The 22,222-nt window shown below is 38.2% G+C and overlaps 1 protein-coding gene across 2 annotated transcripts in view; it reads right to left on the bottom strand.

The window, feature by feature from the left end:
* Positions 1-22,222, bottom strand: part of DNAH6 (dynein axonemal heavy chain 6) — a 261,133-nt gene that overhangs the window by 180,487 nt on the left and 58,424 nt on the right. For both annotated transcript variants that reach the window (XM_045446656.1, XM_045446657.1), the window contains exons 5-11: positions 12,803-13,070; positions 9,595-9,729; positions 9,384-9,504; positions 7,906-8,023; positions 6,243-6,411; positions 3,928-4,044; positions 1,763-1,963 (exon numbers count right to left, since the gene is read on the bottom strand). In XM_045446656.1, the coding sequence (XP_045302612.1) occupies positions 1,763-1,963; positions 3,928-4,044; positions 6,243-6,411; positions 7,906-8,023; positions 9,384-9,504; positions 9,595-9,729; positions 12,803-13,070 (1,129 nt within the window). The remainder of the gene's footprint in view (positions 1-1,762; positions 1,964-3,927; positions 4,045-6,242; positions 6,412-7,905; positions 8,024-9,383; positions 9,505-9,594; positions 9,730-12,802; positions 13,071-22,222) is intronic.

Here is a 22,222-nt window from a genome sequence, read left to right as displayed (position 1 = left end):
ATCAATAAATACCTTATATACAGACAAAATACTGTTTTGAGACAAAATACTGTTTCTCACTGAACTTTTACATACTCATTTTAGTATAAATTGGAGATTCCTTACTGTTTCTATGATAGCCATCATGATTTTTCTTTATGTTTTCTTTCTACATTTATTAGTTGACATTCTGCTCTAAGGAAAAGCTTTCCCCTCTCATTCAATTCATTTCTTCATTCACAATATGGACTAATGTGTTTCCGTTTTATTCAAGGATTTATGATACTTTTATTTTTTTTAAAGTATACTTATTTTATTTTGGGAGAGAGAGAGAGCAAAGACAGAGGGAGAGAGAATCCATAGCAAGCTCTGCACTGTCTGCACAGATCCCAACACAGGGCTCAGACCTACGAACTGTAGGATCATGACCTGAGCCAAAATTGTGAGCCAGACACTTAACTTACTGAGACACCCAGGTGCCCCACAAGGGTTTATGATACTTTTGTAATCAGTATTTATTTTAATGGCCAAATTGTCCCAGGGAGACCCTTCTATGGCCTTGATACTTGAAAAACTATCTTGAATAGATAAAAATTATTGATTCACACTTTCTTCCCTTGAGTTTCATTAAGAAATGCTGTTTTATTATTGTCTTGCTTTATACACTGTTTCTGAGAAGTCTGATGCTGGTCTAATTCTCTTACTTTGTAAGTTCTTTGACCTTTGTGTGTTGAGCTTTAAAAGCTAATAGTTTTAAGAGGATATATGACAGAACTGATTGCTCTGGGTCAATTTTCCAAGGTACTCTACAGGCCCCTTCAATACAGATTCAGGTTTTCTTTTCTTGGACTACAGTTATAAATGTTTGCTCTACCCTATGTTTTCTTGTCCTCTTTTGAGACTCCAATTAAATGTATATTATTTCTTCTTTGCCTGTTCTATTCCAATTATTTTCTCTGACTCTTTTACTTGTATCTCTAGCTTATTTTCATTCTCTTGTTTTTCTGGCTTTCCTCCATTCTCATTTTTCTTATCATTCTTCTAATTATTAAATTTTCATTTGAGTTTATCTTCCATTGGTCACCACGTAATTTAGGCTTCATTTCTGAGATGATTTTGTCTTTTTATTTCCCATTTCTGATTTTGAATTTTTTATTCAATGTGATTGTACACATAATTCAAATGCTTGTTTGAGGACATCTACTTTAGTTGGTAGCATAGCTTTTGTTTCATGGTTTTTTGGGAAGGAAAGGAAGGAGCATTCATGAGATCTTTTAATCTTCTCTTTCTGTTTTCTTCTTGTAGTAGTTTTACATGAATTTAATATATCTTCATTTCTTCAGGTTGTGGATTTGAAGTGATTTATAGGATTTATAATTCAAGGGTATTCTATTCTGTCAGTGTAGCAATGTACAGATTTTTAAATTTTTTGGTGGTGGGGAAAAATTGGGTATACTTTGATTTTTTTGGTCCTCTTTTGTCTTGTAGGACCTTAAATTTTCACCAGTTGCTTCATTTCCCCTATGCCACCCAATGTTTAAATAACACCTCTTCTTCCTTCTTAACCTTATTTTCTCCCCTGGGAGTGAGGCCACCTCAGATAATTTGTACTTCTAAATCCTTTCCTATAGTCAGTGCTCTGATATACCAGGGCTTTAAAAAGAAATACTTTACTATTTAGAAGTTAAGTAGCATTCAGTTTAAAGATAAGAAAGGAACTATATTACTCAATTTCTTAAAAATTGAGACTATAATAAATTAGTTTTAGTAAAAGTAAATGTACCTTTATTTGAAGGATAATTGTGTGAAAATTCTTATCATCATCAAATACTGCTGATAGGCTTGGACCAAATCCACAAGTTTTTTCTTCAAGTTTGTTGTTAATGTAAGGTCTGGTAAAAGCGTCAAAATATGTATCAGGTACAAGATTAGGAACTGATAGCACAGTGTTTTGAAATTGATTAATTGCATCTGAAATACCAGCCTGTTAGAAAAACATAAACATAAATGTAAGCATATATGGTTATATTTATGAATAATTTTGAATTTTCTGAAATGCTAAAATAAATAACTCATTCAACCATGCCAAATACTGTGTTGATTTTGAGTACATACAAATCATGTGAAGGACACGAGTCTTCTGGCCAGGAAGGGACCCAAGAACCCAGTGTCTCCACAGGAGTTTCTGAGTGAGGTCACAACCATAGGGAGATCGGCAGTCTGCTTGTCCATGTAAATATCCTAAAATAACCTATCTGATAAATCACAGAATCATGGACTGCTGGAATTAGAAGCAACCTTAAAACTCATCTGCCTTCTCATCTTACAGATACATAAAGCGAACCCTAGAGAGTTAAGCGGATTCCCTAAGGTCACATAGCCATTAACTGTTAAGTCAAGACTGGAATCTAGAGATCCTGGTTACTAGTGCCATTGTGGTACAGTATACCAGGAAACATAGATCCTGATAGGTCTACTAATCTATACGTATAGACAAATGTGGAAGGCAGAATTCCGTGATGGCACCCAAGATTCCCTCCCTCTGGTGCACATGCACTGTATGATCCCTTCCTCTTGAGTATGGAGGGATGGAGGGCCTGTGGATACAATGGGATGCCACTCTCCACAACTGGGCTACATTATATAGAAACTTAAAGGAGGAGCACCTGGGTGGCTCAGTCAGTTAAGTGTCAAACTTCAGCTCAGGTCACAATCTCAGGGTTAATGGGTTGAGGCCCCGCATTGAGGTCTGTGCTGGTGGTGTGGAGCCTGCTTGGGATTCTCTCTCTCTCCTCCCCCACTCTGCCCCTTCCCCGCACATGCTTGCTTGCTTTCTCTCTCAAAATAAATAAATACACTTAAAAAAGAGAAAGTTAAAAGAATTTTGCAGCGGGGCGCCTGGGTGGCGCAGTCGGTTAAGCGTCCGACTTCAGCCAGGTCACGATCTCGCGGTCCGTGAGTTCGAGCCCCGCGACAGGCTCTGGGCTGATGGCTCAGAGCCTGGAGCCTGTTTCGGATTCTGTGTCTCCCTCTCTCTCTGCCCCTCCCCCGTTCATGCTCCGTCTCTCTCTGTCCCAAAAATAAATAAACGTTGAAAAAAAAATTTAAAAGAATTTTGCAGATATAATTAAGGTCCCAAATCCGTTGACTCTGAGTTAATCGAAAAGGTATATCCTGGGTATACCTGACTGAACCAGGTGAAAATCCTTAAAAGAGGGATTGGGCCCTTCCCAAAGGAGATTTTCCAACTGATGTTGAAGAAGTAAACATCCATATTGTAAACTGCTTATAGAGTTGGCCACATGGTAAGGAATTGCAGGTGATTTCTAGGATCTAAGAGTAGTCCCCTGCTGACATCCCTCAAGAACACAGGAACTTCAGTCCTCTACCTGCATAGAGGTGAGCTGTTCGAACAACTTGAGGGAATTTAGAAGTAGATCCTTTTCTAGCCAAGCCTCTAAGGAGACCTCATCATAGCCAATACCTGCGTGGCAGCCTGGAGAGACTTTGAAGCAGAGGATGAGCCCAGACTTCCGACCCATAGAAAGTTGAGAAAACACAAGGCTGTTGTTTTAAGCTGCCACGTTTGTGGTAATTTGTTACACAGCAATAGATAACTAAAATAAACTTTTCACAGATGTGGCACACCTAAAAAGATTTCAAAAGTTGTCCTTACCATAGTCAATGCTAAATTTTGTATAGAATATGTTCTCTTGATGGTACACCCTGCCAAGCCCCCAATCTGTCTCAACTTAAAGAAAACGTGCTAAACTTTTAGATCTTTTTTATGTAGATGTAACTCTGTGCATAGAACAATACTTTCTCATTTTCTTCTAATCATTTTGGAAAAGTGACAACAGCAATCCTGCCAATCATTTGACAGTGAAACAGTTGCTTCATTTTCCAAAAAGTTATGTATGCATGGATGCTATCTGAAGAAACACACACCAGGAAGTCTTCCAAAGAAGGCTCGAAGAGTAATGATTGGACCGTCAAAATCAGTTCTGTGAGAAACATAGGGATGAGAGACTCATCTTCTTCCTGCTTTTCCACCACAGAGGCCCCCTGAAATGAGCACATTTGCAGTGTTAAAAAGATGTAAGAACCAAGGTGGAAGATTAAAACAAAAACAAAAACAAAAACAAAAACCTCTGTATTACAAGAGGCATGTAAACTGAAGCTTATACAATTAATTGATTTCATAATGTTGGCATGTCTTTCAGTGTATTACCATAGAAATTAAAAAATTAAGGCAAACATTGAAAGACGATTCAACAGTGTAAAACTCTTCTCCTTATAAAAACATTGTCAACAAAATGGAAAGGCAAACAACAAGCTGGAAAAATATGTCAGTAGTGAACACAGAATATAGAAAGTTGATAATATTTAAATAGAAATATACTTGATATACTCAATAGAAATGTATACTAACAATATAACCATTGATACATAAACATATATTAAAATAGAAATGTACTTAAATAGAAAAATGGCAAAGGGCATGATCCGACATTTTTTAAAAGGAATATACAAGTGATCAATCACTCTCCTCCTTGTTCTCGTACTCCTGATAGCTAACTCAGTAACAATATTTATTGAGCATTCACTGTGTGCCAGACAGTGCTAAGTATTCATGTACCCACACCAACCATATGAAGCAGGTATCATTATTACCCCCATGAGAAAAATAGGATCTGAAGAAGGTAAGACATTTCATCCAGGACATACTGGTTATTAAGTGCCAGACCTATGCTCTTATCCCTGCACTGGGGTGACAATTAAAGAAATATAACAATTAAAAGCAGTGATATACTACTTTACATCCATTATATTGACCAAAATGAAAATGAATGATAATATCTAGTGTGCCTGTGGCTCATTGTCAAACATTGCTGGGAAGGTTATAAATTAACACAAATCCTTCTGGCAAGTTAATCCATCAGTATCAAAAGGCTTAACAAGTAAGCATATTTGTGACCCAACAATTCCACATCTAGGAGTTTCTTCTAAGGGGAAAAATCAGATGTGTGAAAAATGTATGAACAAGGATGTTCTCTGCAGTATTATTTGGAATACTGAGAAAGTGATCAACAATAGAAAATTATTTAGAAGATGTACAGTAGGTACATTTTTGTGTGAGAATATTATATGGAAAAGTACATACTGACTCAGGAGATTTTTCACAATATATTGCTAGGTAGAAAAAGCATGTGATAAGGCAGCAAGTATGATACCCTTCTTCCCACAGGAAATAGTTATCTTTGGAAAGCAGAGGATGCTTTCCTTCGTATATTTCTGTGTTCTTCCCATTTTTTTCACTTAGCATATATTACTTTTATAATTAGAAAAATAAATGTTACTTTCAAAATATAAAGATATTTAGAAAAAGGAGGAATTGAGATTAGGGGAGGAGAGAAAGTAATAAAAAAAAGAATATGCTACTAAAATTCAATGTTTGGAGAAAAGGGAAACTATGGCAAAGAACATTCAGCCTTGAAATTTCATAACTGGGTTTCCTGGGGTGGGGGGTTGGGGGGAGTTGATAAGTGCAGGTAGGAAGACTGATGAAACTAGGTATGCATGTTTTGTTATGTTTTAGATATCTAGCATGGAGCTACTATCTGGGATGGAGCTGGGGGAAAGCTTATTGAGAAACGTGGATATTAGATGATATGATTTCTCTCTCAGCCACCAGAAGAGTTGTAGCACTTCATCTCAAACATCTCAAATTAATCTGTGTCTCTAAGATCAACATCCTAAGATAGAGGCTATCTACTCAAAGCACAAAGACTTGCTTCCATGATTTGCTTCTTCTCACCTCTAAACCATTGCTTATCTCTTTCATTTATACCACCTTCCCTGCTTCTGTCTGCCAGCTCATGCCCACAATGACCCCCAACCTGTAAGCTTTATTAAAGGGGGCAAGCATCCTCTCTATGCTTTTCATCACTATATACCCAACACCCAGCACAGGGATTAGTACATAGTAGGTACTTAAGAAATATTTGTCCAATGTACACCTGAATAGCCTATAGCAAATTTCTATGAGACAGACATCTGGCACAATGGATGCTTTCTCTTACTTGTTCATACGGTGATTTTCATTTTGCCATTTCAAGTGCATATGGTAAGCTCTTATTATCCTGTGAAATCTCCTAAGCGTTCCTGCTACTTTCAGTATACAGAAAATAGCATAATATGCATAGTAAGCACTCCTCAATAAATGCTGACCTGTGAATTTTCTTAATTTTGTCTAAATATACCTTTTTATCAGTGACGTCAGGCTTCTCTTCAGTAATCCATTTCTGAATGACATCTGCTGAAGGTGTTCGTTTTAGCTTGTCAGTGAGATAATTCAAAAGAGAGTTAACAGAATTTACTGTTAGGATGTGCATTGTGTTCTCAATTAGATAGTCATTTAGACGGATAAAGCTTGAAAAGAAAAAAAATACAGCTTCAGTTTTCTATATTCACTACTATTTTTGAAAGTGACAGTAAACCAAATATTCACACTTAAAAAATCATAATTTCTCTTTGAATTTCCATTTATGTTATAATAACACAGACTTATTGTCCAGAAGAGTTCTTCTTGGACATTCTTCATTTTAAAACACAAATATATTCAAATATATAGCATTAATTTAGCTGAGTGTTCTAACTATTCAAAAGGATATTTAATGAGCAATACAGTTGGTATGGAAAACACACCTACCTCAGCTAGCCAAAAGGGCCATAAGATTTTTGAAAGATGCTTCAAACAAGAAATCAGAAAATATACAACATCTGTGACATTCTAATGGTAAAATTGTGAAACTTTTGCTATTGAATAAATGTTGTTTGACAGCAACTGCTAACCCAGAGATGCAGATTTTTATTTTCTTACTTTGGCATTTAAAATAAATGTTCATTCTACTGAAGTGAAGCCCCAAGTGGCCTCTGTTACCTGTATTATAATGGTGGCCTCAGGGACTGCTTCATTTACTTCTGTTGTGACACAGACAGTGCTATCATGTTATTTCATATATAAACTAGTACACAGTTAAGGTTTATTAAATAGACAGCTGTCAAACTTGGACTAAGTTAGTGGGCACTGAATAACAATAACTGTTTTATAAAGCCACACAAAATTTTTCAGATAATGTTGGGGATTTTGTTTGCAAGTTATTTGTAAATGTTTTTAAATTTTTATTTATTTATTTTTGAGAGGGAGAGAGAGAGAGTGAGTCTAAGCAGGGGAGGGGCAGAGAGAGGGAGACACAGAATGTGAAGTAGGCTCCAGGCTCTGGACTGTAAGCACAGAGCTCGACACGGGGCTCAAACTCACAGACGGTGAGATCATGACCTGAGCCAAAGTCGGACATTTAACTGACTGAGCCACTTGCCCTGTTTGCAAGTTATTTGTAATGATGAGGTTTTAGAATGATGTGAAATCCAAACTCTGGAACAATGTCATGATCTGGCCGAGGCCCTAGAAGGAAGACTTTCCACCCTGGTCTCCCAGATGCAAAACCCACCACAGGGAGAGGGTGGAATTTTGTGTGGCAATGCAAAGAACTCCCTGTAGTCTCTAGTGACCAAACAGATGTAGTGGGCTCCCCGGGTCCCCTGGAGGACACCCACAAATCTCTATGTACCTGACTTCTCCTTACCACAGCCTACTTCATGCTCCAAGCTGGGCTCGAAGGAAACAAAGCTTTAGAGATCAAAGAGAAGCACTTGGCCTCCACCAGCTTGCCATTCCTGTGGTTGCTTTGCTGAGTGAAAGTCGGATGGGTGAGCTTCTGGGCATGCATTCAGGTTACCATATCCCCCGAATCCCTCATCACTATTAGTGAATCCTGTGATGAAGGCTTTAATTTTTAATGAAATTTGAGAAGGGTGGATGCTCCAATATTTCTTGAAAGAAAAAAAAGAATAATAATTTACCATGTTAGCCTCATGCAGTGATGCCTTTTGCTGGCCTGCTCTGTGTATGTCATTTTCTCAGAGTCTGAATAAGCAGGCAACTCAGTGAGACCTCCACCATCTGGCATTTTACAATAATCTAAGAACAACAGAAGACACAACAACAGGAATTCTTGTGTAAAAATTCCATTTCTTTCAATACGGATTAAAAAATAAGTAAAATTTTTTATATAGCTGAATAACATTCCATTGTGTGTGTGTGTGTATATATATATATATATGTATCAAAAGTACATATATATATACGTATATACACACCACATCTTCATTATCCATTCATCTATCGATGGACACTTGGGCTGCTTTCATAATTTGGCTATTATAAATAATGTGGCAATAAACATAGGGGTGCATATATTCATTTGAATTAGTGTATTCACATTCTTTGGGTAAATACCCAGTAGTGCAATTACTGGATTGTAGGGTAATTCTATTTTTAATTTTTTGAGGAAACCCCATACTGTTTGCCACTGTGGCAAAATGCATCAGTTTGCATTCCCACCAAACAGTGCACAAGGGTTCCTCTTTCTCCACATCTTCACCAATACTTCTTGTTTCTTGAGTTTTTTATTTCAGCCATTCTGACAGGTGTGAGGTGATAATCTCATTTTGTTTTTGATCTGCATTTCCCTGATGATGATGCTGAGTGAAATAAATCAGTCAGAGAAAGACAAATATGAAATGATTTCACTCATTTGTAGAATTTAAGAAATAAAACAAATGAAAGGGAAAAAAAGAGACCAAAAAACAGATTCTTAAATATAGAGAACAGGTGGTTACCAGAAGGGGTTGAGTGGAGGGATGGGGGAAATAGGTGAAGGAGATTAAGAGTACATCTGTCATGATGAACACTGAGTAATGTACAGAATCGCTGAATCACTATATTGTACACCTGAAACTGATATACCACTGTATGTTAACTATATTGGAATTAAAATTTTTAAAAAGATAGGTAAAATTCAAATATAACAAAATGCTTGGTTAATGAGATGTTTCAAACTCTAGAAAATAGCCCAGTTATCCAAAAGAATTCCACATCAAAGGATTTTGACTCAGTGTCAGACTGCAGACAGTTCGTTAACATTCCCTGTAATAGGGTTTGATCTGTGTACCATGCTACCTCTTTCCCAGGAACAGCTTTATCCTCCTTTTCCATCTGAATTTTAGTTATCCTTTACAGTTCATGTCAATTGGAGCCAACCTGAGATCCATCCAGTTGCTTAATTTTGACAAACTTATTGTTTGTTCTGGTAGGCTTGACATAACTTTAAGCAAAGAGTCCCTGATTCCACCATAAAGTGCTTATGAAATAAAGGTTCTGTGACTAGTATCCTGACGAATAGGATCATTATTTGAACTTAAGAAAAGTAGAATAAAAAAGTTAATTTTTTAGAAAGCCATGACTTCTGATCTATCAAAATTTTTTTTCCCCTTCATACCCTCAACAGGTTTATGTTGACAGTCATCAGGAATAAATCCTGCGGCATGCAGAGCAATTCGACAAGCCTTCCTGACCACAGCTTTTGCCTCATTTCGAAATTCTTCTAGGCGCGTTGTCACCTAGACATTGATGAATATGTATAATTAGCAATAGCAAAGTAGCAACAATAGAAAAAAAAAATCTCAAAACCATAGACAAAAATTCCTTACCTCTTCTAACCATATGATTTGTGTGGCCTTAAATTCTTGCAGGGTATAAGTATGACATTTTTCAATATAACAAAGTCTGATAAAACTCAAGTTATAGCATAATTCATTTATTTTAAGAAGAGCCGGTCGCAAATGCTGAATGAAAATAAAAATTATCATTGTTTAGTTAAAAAAAAATGCTGTCTTTTAAAAGAATAAAAATATTTGGAAAGCAAGAATGGTTATTAAGGAAAATAATAGGTCTATATGTTAACTCTAGCTACAACTCCAAAGTGCATACATTAAACAGGAACACATCTGAAATTTTTTCTAAAAGCATTCTTTGAATTATCAGACTTAATTTGTTTGAATGTCCATCTTTTTATCTTGAATATGTGTCTTTTAGCTAAGAAATTGAGGGTAAGTAATAGAGGACTGGGAAATATCTTAAATTTCACTATGTATGATGAATGGCTACTAAAAGATTCATTGTGTTATCTTAAGGACTTTACAATGCCCAGTCACCATGGTAATGGAGAGGCCCATTTGCTGATCTAAGAGGCTTTGACATAAAATCCCAAGACAACTTTGAATTAAAAATTTTTTTAAGGGGCGCCTGGGTGGCGCAGTCGGTTAGGCGTCCGACTTCAGCCAGGTCACGATCTCGCGGTCCGTGAGTTCGAGCCCCGCGTCAGGCTCTGGGCTGATGGCTCAGAGCCTGGAGCCTGTTTCCGATTCTGTGTCTCCCTCTCTCTCTGCCCCTCCCCCGTTCATGCTCTGTCTCTCTCTGTCCCAAAAATAAATAAATGTTGAAAAAAAAAATTAAAAAAAAAATTTTTTTAAGTTAAAATTTTTAACTTTAAATTTAACAAGTTGCTGAAAAAGAAAACTCAGTCACTGTTAAGAACCTATTTATTTGTGGACTGGAACAATGAATGGAAGTAGATGGATGGATAAATAAAATATATATATCCATACAACAGCGTATTATTTGCCAATAAAAAGAAATGCTATGCTATAACATAGATGAATGCTGAAAACATTAAGCTAAGTGAAAAAAGCCAGCCACAAGGAACCACATATTACATGGTTCCATTTATATGAAATGTACAGAATAGGCAATCCAACAGAGACAAAAAGTGGTTTAGTGGTTGCCTAGAGCCGGGGAGGGTACTGGGGGGAGATGGGGAGAAATATAGAATGACCACTAATGGATAATAGGGTTTTTTTTAAAAAAAATTATTCATTTATTTTGAGAGAGTGAGAGAGAGAGAGAGACAGCAGACAAGGGGCAGAGAGAGAGGGAGAGAGAGAGACAGAGAGAGAGAGAGCGAATCCCAAGCAGGCTCTGCACCATCGGTGTGGAGCCTGATGCAGGGCTCGAACCCACAAACTGTGAGATCATGACCTGAGCTGAAACCAAGAGCTGGATGCTTAACCGACTGAGCCACCCAGGTACCCAAACAAGGTTTCTTTTTGGAGTGATGAAAATGTTCTAAAATTGACTGTGGTGATGGTTAATCAATTCTGTGAATGTAATAAAACCACCAAATGGTATACCTTAAAGGGGTGAATTGTACACTACGTTAATTATATTTCAATAAAGTTGTTAAGAGGAAACGTAGGCACAGGTGCCAATAAGGTTTGTTACTAAAAAATATCATGAAAAAAAATATTTCAGATATTTTCAATATATTCTCCACATTGATCCTTTCAACCTAGTCTAGGCAAATCAGTCCTCCTAATTAACTAATTGTAAATGTAAGAGTAGTGATAAGCATTGCATAATTATAGTATGTAATAAACATTTAAACCAACACAATGGGTCTGTTATTTAGGTCAATCTAAGCTTAAATGGATGAGAACTTTCTAGTCTGCCAGGCCTACATTTAAGAGAAGATATTATCAAGGTCAAAGCACTATTGGTATGAATGGTAGGCAGATAGGACAACTGTCAGCACATAAGAGAACAAGCCTTAAGGATCAATCGAGGTGATCTTAGAGACGAATACAGGAAGAACTATTTTATATACTTAGTAACAAACTTATGAAATGTATAGTGCCCAGGACATGGCAAAAGATAAAAGGTGGTAAAAAGATAATAAAATAGGTTCAAATGATTGATGGATCCTTAATGAAATTAGAGGTCTAGGAGTTGAGCTTACTATCAAGAAAGACTAGAATATTTTCTACAACCCAGAATGCTTGATGAGATGGATGACCTGAAATAGCACATTTCATACATTTGTTTTGCACTAATAACTATGTTAGCCCTAGTCTTTTAATGTTCTTTTGTGTAACTGACATCTTGATAATGATCTTTCAGATCAACATATGAAAGTGAAGGAAATGAGCAGTAATAAAGCAAACTTGAGGCTTCTGATTTGAGAGGGTGATGACTCAGTGTCATAGAAATAGACAGCTGAGAACCCTGACGGTAACGGTGATTCCAGTTTATTCCCAAGGGCCAAATAGAAAACTTTATTTTTTAATTTTTTTAATGTTATTTATTTTTGAGAGAGAGAAACAGAGCGTGAGTGGGGGACGGGCAGAGAGGGAGACAGAGGACAGGCTACACACTGTCAGCATAGAGCCTGACACGGGGTTCAAATCCACGAACTCTGCGATCATGACCTGGACGGGCACTCCACAAGTAGAAAACTTCTAATGCGAGTTGAAATTCAGTGAACGGGTAGAGATTTTAAATATGGCCACATACTCTTTAACAGTTCTTTTCCCATGATTACCCCATTCTGCAAAGTAAAGATTAAAAATTTCCCTAGGGTCTGAATCCATGGTAGAGGAAAGTATAGGTATGATACCTTGGGAAGCACTGGCCCATGAAAACAGGTCCCCCAATTATTTTGGACCATAAAGTCCAGAGTGACTCAAAGATAAGAGGAGGTAATAAGGGTTGCCAGCCCACTCTGCTCAAGAGGATATACCATTTTCCTGATCAGCAACAAAGGGGGCCATGAATCCAAACCTCTGAGGCTGCTTCTAACCGAAGGGGACCTGTGCAACTCTTTTCTTATACTTTTGCATTCTGCAACCCCAGTTAAAATGTAAAAACACTGTTAGACTGCCAGACTCTTAAATGACAAGACAGTATGAAAATTCTCTTAAAAAGATGAAATATTCTATTTCAAGGACAGTCTATACCAATACCTGTAATAGATTCACATATTTTTTTCTGTAATTCTTTTAAAATATAATTAAAAATACGTACAGGATTAACAATGAACAAATTTTTTTGTAGAGATTGTCGACAACCACTGATTTTCTTGGAACGGACATTCTTCTTCCACACATTAAAAGCCTTCCATTTCCGGAAAAGTGCAAATATGGGAATCTTAGTGAGTTCTCTGTGATATAGATACTCCTGTTCCCATCGATCAATTTCGATATACTCGATGTCCTCATTATAAATGTGTGTTACGGCTTTTTTGCTAATAGTATAGTAGTCATTTTTATTGATGTTCTCATAACTTACAACTCTATGAACAAATAAAATTGAGGCAAGTAAATAAAGTATTCAACACAAAGTCAAGCAATTGCATTGATTTTTTTTCTAAAGAGATAAAACATTTCTGAAAAAACATATTATTTAAAATTGTTAAAAATTCTAACAAACTATTTTTAGATTGAATAAATTACTTAAGAAAAGAAAGAGGAGCTCCTGTTTAAAAAATAGTTGTACTGAATAGAGGAAGATGGCGGCGTAGGAGGACGCTGGGCTCACCGCGCGTCCTGCTGATCAATTAGATTCCACCTACACCTGCCTAAATAACCCAGAAAACCGCCAGAGGATTAGCAGAACGGAGTCGCCGGAGCCAAGCGCAGACGAGAGGCCCACGGAAGAGGGTAGGAAGGGCGGCGAGGCGGTGCGCGCTCCACGGACTGGCGGGAGGGAGCCGGGGCGGAGGGGTGGCTCGCCGGCCAAGCAGAGCCCCGGAGTCTGGCCTGCAAAAGCGGAGGGGCCTGACGGACTGTGTTCCGACAGCAAGCGCGACTTAGCGTCTGGGAGGTCATAAGTTAACAGCTCTGCTCAGAAAGCGGGAAGGCTGGAGGACAAAGGGAGGGAGAGCTGCTGAGCCCCCGGACGACAGAGCTCAGTTTGGTGGGGAACAAAGGCGCTCGCCAGCGCCATCTCCCCCGCCCATCCCCCAGCCAAAATCCCAAAGAGAACCAGTTCCTGCCAGGGAACTTCCTCGCTCCGCGCAAACACCCAACTCTGTGCTTCTGCGGAGGAGCCAAACCTCCGGCAGCGGATCTGACTCCCTCCCGCTGCCACAGGGCCCCTCCTGAAGTGGATCACCTAAAGAGAAGCGACCTAAGCCTGCCCCTCCTGCCCCTGTGCACCTTGCCTACCCACCCCAGCTAATACGCCAGATCCCCAGCATCACAAGCCTGGCAGTGTGCAAGTAGCCCAAACGGGCCACGCCACCCCACAGTGAATCCCGCCCCTAGGAGAGGGGAAGAGAAGGCACACACCAGTCGGACTGTGGCTCCAGCGGTGGGCCGGGGGCAGACATCAGGTCGGAGTGCGGCCCCGCCCACCAACTCCAGTTATACACCACAGCACAGGGGAAGTGCCCTGCAGGTCCTCACCACGCCAGGGACTATCCAAAATGACCAAGCAGAAGAATTCCCCTCAGAAGAATCTCCAGGAAATAACAACAGCTAATGAGCTGATCAAAAAGGATTTAAATAATATAACAGAAAGTGAATTTAGAATAATAGTCATAAAATTAATCGCCGGGCTTGAAAACAGTATACAGGACAGCAGAGAATCCCTTGCTACAGAGATCAAGGGACTAAGGAACAGTCATGAGGAGCTGAAAAACGCTTTAAATGAAATGCAAAACAAAATGGAGACCACCACAGCTCGGATTGAAGAGGCAGAGGAGAGAATAGGTGAACTAGAAGATAAAGTTATGGAAAAAGAGGAAGCTGAGAGAAAGAGAGATAAAAAAATCCAGGAGTATGAGGGGAAAATTAGAGAACTAAGTGATGCACTAAAAAGAAATAATATACGCATAATTGGTATCCCAGAGGAGGAAGAGAGAGGGAAAGGTGCTGAAGGGGTACTTGAAGAAATAATAGCTGAGAACTTCCCTGAACTGGGGAAGGAAAAAGCCATTGATATCCAAGAGGCACAGAGAACTCCCTTCAGACGGAACCTGAATCGATCTTCTGCACGACATATCATAGTGAAACTGGCAAAATACAAGGATAAAGAGAAAATTCTGAAAGCAGCAAGGGGTAAACGTGCCCTCACATATAAAGGGAGACCTATAAGACTCGTGACTGATCTCTCTTTTGAAACTTGGCAGGCCAGAAAGAATTGGCACGAGATTTTCAGTGTGCTAGACAGAAAAAATATGCAGCCGAGAATCCTTTATCCAGCAAGTCTGTCATTTAGAATAGAAGGAGAGATAAAGGTGTTCCCAAACAAACAAAAACTGAAGGAATTTGTCACCACTAAACCAGCCCTACAAGAGATCCTAAGGGGGACCCTGTGAGACAAAATACCAGAGACATCACTACAAGCATAAAACATACAGACATCACAATGACTCTAAACCCATATCTTTCTATAATAACACTGAATGTAAATGGATTAAATGCGCCAACCAAAAGACATAGGGTATCAGAATGGATAAAAAAACAAGACCCATCTATTTGCTGTCTACAAGAGACTCATTTTAGACCTGAGGACACCTTTAGATTGAGAGTGAGGGGATGGAGAACTATTTATCATGCTACTGGAAGCCAAAAGAAAGCTGGAGTAGCCATACTTATATCAGACAAACTAGACTTTAAATTAAAGGCTGTAACAAGAGATGAAGAAGGACATTATATAATAGTTACAGGGTCTATCCATCAGGAAGAGCTAACAATTATAAATGTCTATGCGCCGAATACCGGAGCCCCCAAATATATAAAACAACTACTCATAAACATAAGCAACCTTATTGATAAGAATGTGGTAATTGCAGGGGACTTTAACACCCCACTTACAGAAATGGATAGATCATCTAGACACACGGTCAATAAAGAAACAAGGGCCCTGAATGAGACATTGGATCAGATGGACTTGACAGATATATTTAGAACTCTGCATCCCAAAGCAACAGAATATACTTTCTTCTCGAGTGCACATGGAACATTCTCCAAGATAGATCATATACTGGGTCACAAAACAGCCCTCCATAAGTTTACCAGAATTGAAATTATACCATGCATACTTTCAGACCACAATGCTATGAAGCTTGAAATCAACCACAGAAAAAAGTCTGGAAAACCTCCAAAAGCATGGAGGTTAAAGAGCACCCTACTAACGAATGAGTGGGTCAACCAGGCAATTAGAGAAGAAATAAAAAAATATATGGAAACAAACGAAAATGAAAATACAACAATCCAAACGCTTTGGGACGCAGCGAAGGCAGTCCTGAGAGGAAAATACATTGCAATCCAGGCCTATCTCAAGAAACAAGAAAAATCCAAAATACAAAATCTAACAGCACACCTAAAGGAAATGGAAGCAGAACAGCAAAGGCAGCCTAAACCCAGCAGAAGAAGAGAAATAATAAAGATCAGAGCAGAAATAAACAATATAGAGTCTAAAAAAACTGTAGAGCAGATCAACGAAACCAAGAGTTGGTTTTTTGAAAAAATAAACAAAATTGACAAACCTCTAGCCAGGCTTCTCAAAAAGAAAAGGGAGATGACCCAAATAGATAAAATCATGAATGAAAATGGAATTATTACAACCAATCCCTCAGAGATACAAACAATTATCAGGGAATACTATGAAAAATTATATGCCAACAAATTGGACAACCTGGAAGAAATGGACAAATTCCTGAACACCCACACTCTTCCAAAACTCAACCAGGAGGAAATAGAAAGCTTGAACAGACCCATAACCAGCGAAGAAATTGAATCGGTTATTAAAAATCTCCCAACAAATAAGAGTCCAGGACCAGATGGCTTCCCAGGGGAGTTCTACCAGACGTTTAAAGCAGAGATAATACCTATCCTTCTCAAGCTATTCCAAGAAATAGAAAGGGAAGGAAAACTTCCAGACTCATTCTATGAAGCCAGTATTACTTTGATTCCTAAACCAGATAGAGACCCAGTAAAAAAAGAGAACTACCGGCCAATATCCCTGATGAATACGGATGCAAAAATTCTCAATAAGATACTAGCAAATCGAATTCAACGGCATATAAAAAGAATTATTCACCATGATCAAGTGGGATTCATTCCTGGGATGCAGGGCTGGTTCAACATTCGCAAATCAATCAACGTGATACATCACATTAACAAAAAAAAAGAGAAGAACCATATGATCCTGTCAATCGATGCAGAAAAGGCCTTTGACAAAATCCAGCACCCTTTCTTAATAAAAACCCTTGAGAAAGTCGGGATAGAAGGAACATACTTAAAGATCATAAAAGCCATTTATGAAAAGCCCACAGCTAACATCATCCTCAACGGGGAAAAACTGAGAGCTTTTTCCCTGAGATCAGGAACACGACAGGGATGCCCACTCTCACCACTGTTGTTTAACATAGTGCTGGAAGTTCTAGCATCAGCAATCAGACAACAAAAGGAAATCAAAGGCATCAAAATTGGCAAAGATGAAGTCAAGCTTTCGCTCTTTGCAGATGACATGATATTATACATGGAAAATCCGATAGACTCCACCAAAAGTCTGCTAGAATTGATACATGAATTCAGCAAAGTTGCAGGATACAAAATCAATGTACAGAAATCAGTTGCATTCTTATACACTAACAATGAAGCAACAGAAAGACAAATAAAGAAACTGATCCCATTCACAATTGCACCAAGAAGCATAAAATACCTAGGAATAAATCTAACCAAAGATGTAAAGGATCTGTATGCTGAAAACTATAGAAAGCTTATGAAGGAAATTGAAGAAGATTTAAAGAAATGGAAAGACATTCCCTGCTCATGGATTGGAAAAATAAATATTGTCAAAATGTCAATACTACCCAAAGCTATCTACACATTCAATGCAATCCCAATCAAAATTGCACCAGCATTCTTCTCGAAACTAGAACAAGCAATCCTAAAATTCATATGGAACCACAAAAGGCCCCGAATAGCCAAAGGAATTTTGAAGAAGAAGACCAAAGCAGGAGGCATCACAATCCCAGACTTTAGCCTCTACTACAAAGCTGTCATCATCAAGACAGCATGGTATTGGCACAAAAACAGACACATAGACCAATGGAATAGAATAGAAACCCCAGAACTAGACCCACAAACGTATGGTCAACTCATCTTTGACAAAGCAGGAAAGAACATCCAATGGAAAAAAGACAGCCTTTTTAACAAATGGTGCTGGGAGAACTGGACAGCAACATGCAGAAGGTTGAAACTAGACCACTTTCTCACACCATTCACAAAAATAAACTCAAAATGGATAAAGGACCTGAATGTGAGACAGGAAACCATCAAAACCTTAGAGGAGAAAGCAGGAAAAGACCTCTCTGACCTCAGCCGTAGCAATCTCTTACTCGACACATCCCCAAAGGCAAGGGAATTAAAAGCAAAAGTGAATTACTGGGACCTTATGAAGATAAAAAGCTTCTGCACAGCAAAGGAAACAACCAACAAAACTAAAAGGCAACCAACGGAATGGGAAAAGATATTTGCAAATGACATATCGGACAAAGGGCTAGTATCCAGAATCTATAAAGAGCTCACCAAACTCCACACCCGAAAAACAAATAACCCAGTGAAGAAATGGGCAGAAAACATGAATAGACACTTCTCTAAAGAAGACATCCGGATGGCCAACAGGCACATGAAAAGATGTTCAGCGTCGCTCCTTATCAGGGAAATACAAATCAAAACCACACTCAGGTATCACCTCACGCCAGTCAGAGTGGCCAAAATGAACAAATCAGGAGACTATAGATGCTGGCGAGGATGTGGAGAAACGGGAACCCTCTTGCACTGTTGGTGGGAATGCAAATTGGTGCAGCCGCTCTGGAAAACAGTGTGGAGGTTCCTCAGAAAATTAAAAATAGACCTACCCTATGACCCAGCAATAGCACTGCTGGGAATTTATCCAAGGGATACAGGAGTACTGATGCATAGGGGCACTTGTACCCCAATGTTCATAGCAGCACTCTCAACAATAGCCAAACTATGGAAAGAGCCTAAATGTCCATCAACTGATGAATGGATAAAGAAATTGTGGTTTATATACACAATGGAATACTACGTGGCAATGAGAAAAAATGAAATATGGCCTTTTGTAGCAACGTGGATGGAACTGGAGAGTGTGATGCTAAGTGAAATAAGCCATACAGAGAAAGACAGATACCATATGGTTTCACTCTTATGTGGACCCTGAGAAACGTAACAGGAACCCGTGGGGGAGGGGGAGGAAAAAAGGAAAAAAAAAAAAAAAAAAAAGAGGTTAGAGTGGGAGAGAGCCAAAGCATAAGAGACTGTTAAAAACTGAGAACAAACTGAGGGTTGATGGGGGGTGGGAGGGAGGAGAGGGTGGGTGATGGGTATTGAGGAGGGCACCTTTTGGGATGAGCACTGGGTGTTTTATGGAAACCAATTTGGACAATAAATTTCATATATTATAAAAAAAATAAATAAATAAAAAATAAAAAATAGTTGTACTTATTTTAGGTCTTAAAGATTTCACAACCTTGGTAATATGCTTGATAATTTCAGTTACATGATCTTTACAAAAACAACTCAATAACAGATATTTAAAACATAATAGCTCTGTATGAAAGTTACCTGAAAATAAATTTTTATTATTAGCTGTTTAGAAACTATTCAATAATAATGTAAAAGAGTTTTACACTACTCAGTATTGAAAGAATTGTGAGAAAGATCAAAGTAAGAAAAGATGAATTAAATAAGATTCAAATCAAGACCCAGATTAAGCTGAAAAAATATGCCCAGTTCATCACAGAACAAAATAGTTATTACTGAGAACCTATTTATTTCAAGATATTCCCCTTTCAACTGTCATCAAGGGCATTCTTCACCCTTATGCTTAACAGGAAACAGATCAAATAAGGAAGAAAAGCAAGTGAGATAAAGACAGGAGTAAGGACAGAAGGAAGCAAAGTAATGAGAATAGAAAAGGCTGATTCTCTAAAGTTTCTTAAAACAAGAACTTGCCTGTAGGCACAAAGTTTTTTGTTTTTGTTTTTTTGTTTTTTTGGTAATTTTAGCCATAACATTGAAATACTGGATGCAACTTAAATATCCAATAATACAACAATTGTGAAACATATTGTGATATAGCAAGTTATTAGAGTATGTTTTAAAATTTAGGAAGATAAAATTTATAAATATTCTACAGTACTCTAGAATATTAAGATAAGGAACAGCTGCAAAATAAAACTGCAAATTTTTTTTGTGTTAAAACTATGCAAAAATTATATGTCCTGACAAAGACTAGATAGGAACACTCCAGTGAAAATCAACTGTTTCTCTTGTCTACGTTCTCCCCTGATCCTTACCTCTGCATTCTGAACCTGGAGTTCATGGCTCTTTAGCATAGCCTTCAGTTCGTCTGTGAAATCCCTGAAATTGTTGTCTGTATACAAATTGATGTACATATTTATAACTCTTAAAGAAATTGGAATAAAATTCTCTTATGTTGTGGGTCTGTAAATCAAAAAACTAAAAGCCATTGGAATAATTTCTATTTATGTTTAATTAAACTGAGCTAGAAAAATCTTTTTAAAATTAGGGCATACAGGACCAGAATGGGGAAACAAACAAACAAAAAACAAAACCACCAAAACCCCAAGCCAAGACCTGATCACGGGAGCACACAAGGGCGGTCTGGGAGCTGATGGTGGGGAGCTGATGGAGAGGAGTCTGAAGGTCACTCTCCTACTTCAGTGCCACAACAGAAAATGTCAACCTGTTCAGCTTTTACCTAATTCCACTATCTGTTTGCCTGTGTTCTAATTAAAACTTCACACCAGAACTGTCTGGGAAAATGCCAGGTATTACATGTTGCTGGTGAGGTGTATGAAAAACATATTTTTTTCCCTTTTTTATTTGTCGAAAGCTGAAGATATAATTAGGACATTCTTGGGGTTATTCTCTCCAAAATGTGAAATTTTAACTTGTCTCTGAAACTGTAATTAACTTCAGATGTTTCAATAATATCAGCCATCAAACCAACCTAAAGACAAGATCAAGCAGCTCACTATGGTCTTTGTGTATGTCTGGAAAACTTGCTCTCATTGGTCTGTTTCTAAAGACCCTTCTAGAAGGTGGCAGGTGTGGTCCATGATGTTGAATTCTAACTTATTGGTGCTCGGTGCCACTTAGAAATCTTTTTTATTTTCAGTTTACTATTTAAGATCTTCACTCTCAATCCCCTAAACCTTTTCATCCTCTACACATTTCTACTCTGCATAGAACAAATGAACACACTAGTCTTTTTCAAAGACTGGGTCACCAGCATCAAAATCATCTGGGCTGCTTATTAAGGATCCACATTTCTGGGTCCAACACAGAATCAGAATCCTTATGTATGAGACTCAGGATTCTAGTTTACCAAGCTCCCTGGATGATTCTGATACACAGTAATGTTTGTGAACCACTGAACTTTATTTGAAAGCAACCAACAAAAATGAGGTGGTCATAAAGTGAGTACTGTCTCACACCTTCACTTGAAAATCATCATACCTGTGTGCCTACGCTCCAGCTCCTGAGTGGATCTCAAATTTTCCTCCAGAGATGAAGAGGTTTCACCTCACTTTTTTCTAACCTTCCTGGCTTTTAGCGACTTTTCCTCTGCATCTAAAAACATGCAAAACTTCTCTTTAACTTGCAGAAAGTTTCCCTTTAGCTTGTAGAAAGCTTTTTCTCCACCTGCTGCCCATTTAACTTGAAATCCCACATTGCCTTCTTTCTCTCAAACTTCCTTTATAATGGTGTGTATTGGTGGGCCATATCTCTCCCATCCATTCCTTTTGAAAGTTTCCAAAAACCGGTCTTGTTTCTCATAACTTTAACAAAATTATTCAATTAAAGATGAGCAGGGACTTCCTTCAAGCCCAATTCTCTTGGTAGATGGACGGGGCAGCAAGGTCAAGGAAAGCTCTGTAAAACTAAGAGGGACTATCCACAGTTCTCTGTAATCCTATTCTCCGTAGACTTTCTAGTTCATAACTTGGTGTTACCTGTATGTGAAAACACACGGGTATCAATGAAGGCAGGTGGAATTAGGCTCTTGTGGTATGATGGCCTATTGTCTTTTTAATGAATATGTGTAAGCCAATATACAATTTCTCTTATTACAATTAGATTTCTTGTAGCTGTTCATGTTATTATGGAGAAGAAAAATACATTGGCCTATTTTTGATTTTTCTCTTAAAGCAGAAAGGCTTTTTTTGTTTGTTTGGTTTAGTTGTAAAGAAGAGGGAATTCATGATAAATTGGTTTGATTTCTCTTATACACTGCTTCGGAACATCTCATTGTTTTAGTTGTCTAAGTAAAATGCCTCTGAACAAACAAAAAGACTTTCCAGCTCATTACTGAGGGGGGTACCACCCAAATCTACTCCTTGAGCCTTTGTACTTCACACACTCTGCCTCAGACCGCTCATCT

This window comes from Leopardus geoffroyi, chromosome A3 (assembly GCF_018350155.1).
Source record: "Leopardus geoffroyi isolate Oge1 chromosome A3, O.geoffroyi_Oge1_pat1.0, whole genome shotgun sequence".
Taxonomy (NCBI): Eukaryota; Metazoa; Chordata; class Mammalia; order Carnivora; family Felidae; genus Leopardus; species Leopardus geoffroyi.
The sequence above is the reverse complement of the archived record's forward strand: the minus strand, read 5'-3'. Positions and strand labels throughout refer to the sequence as shown.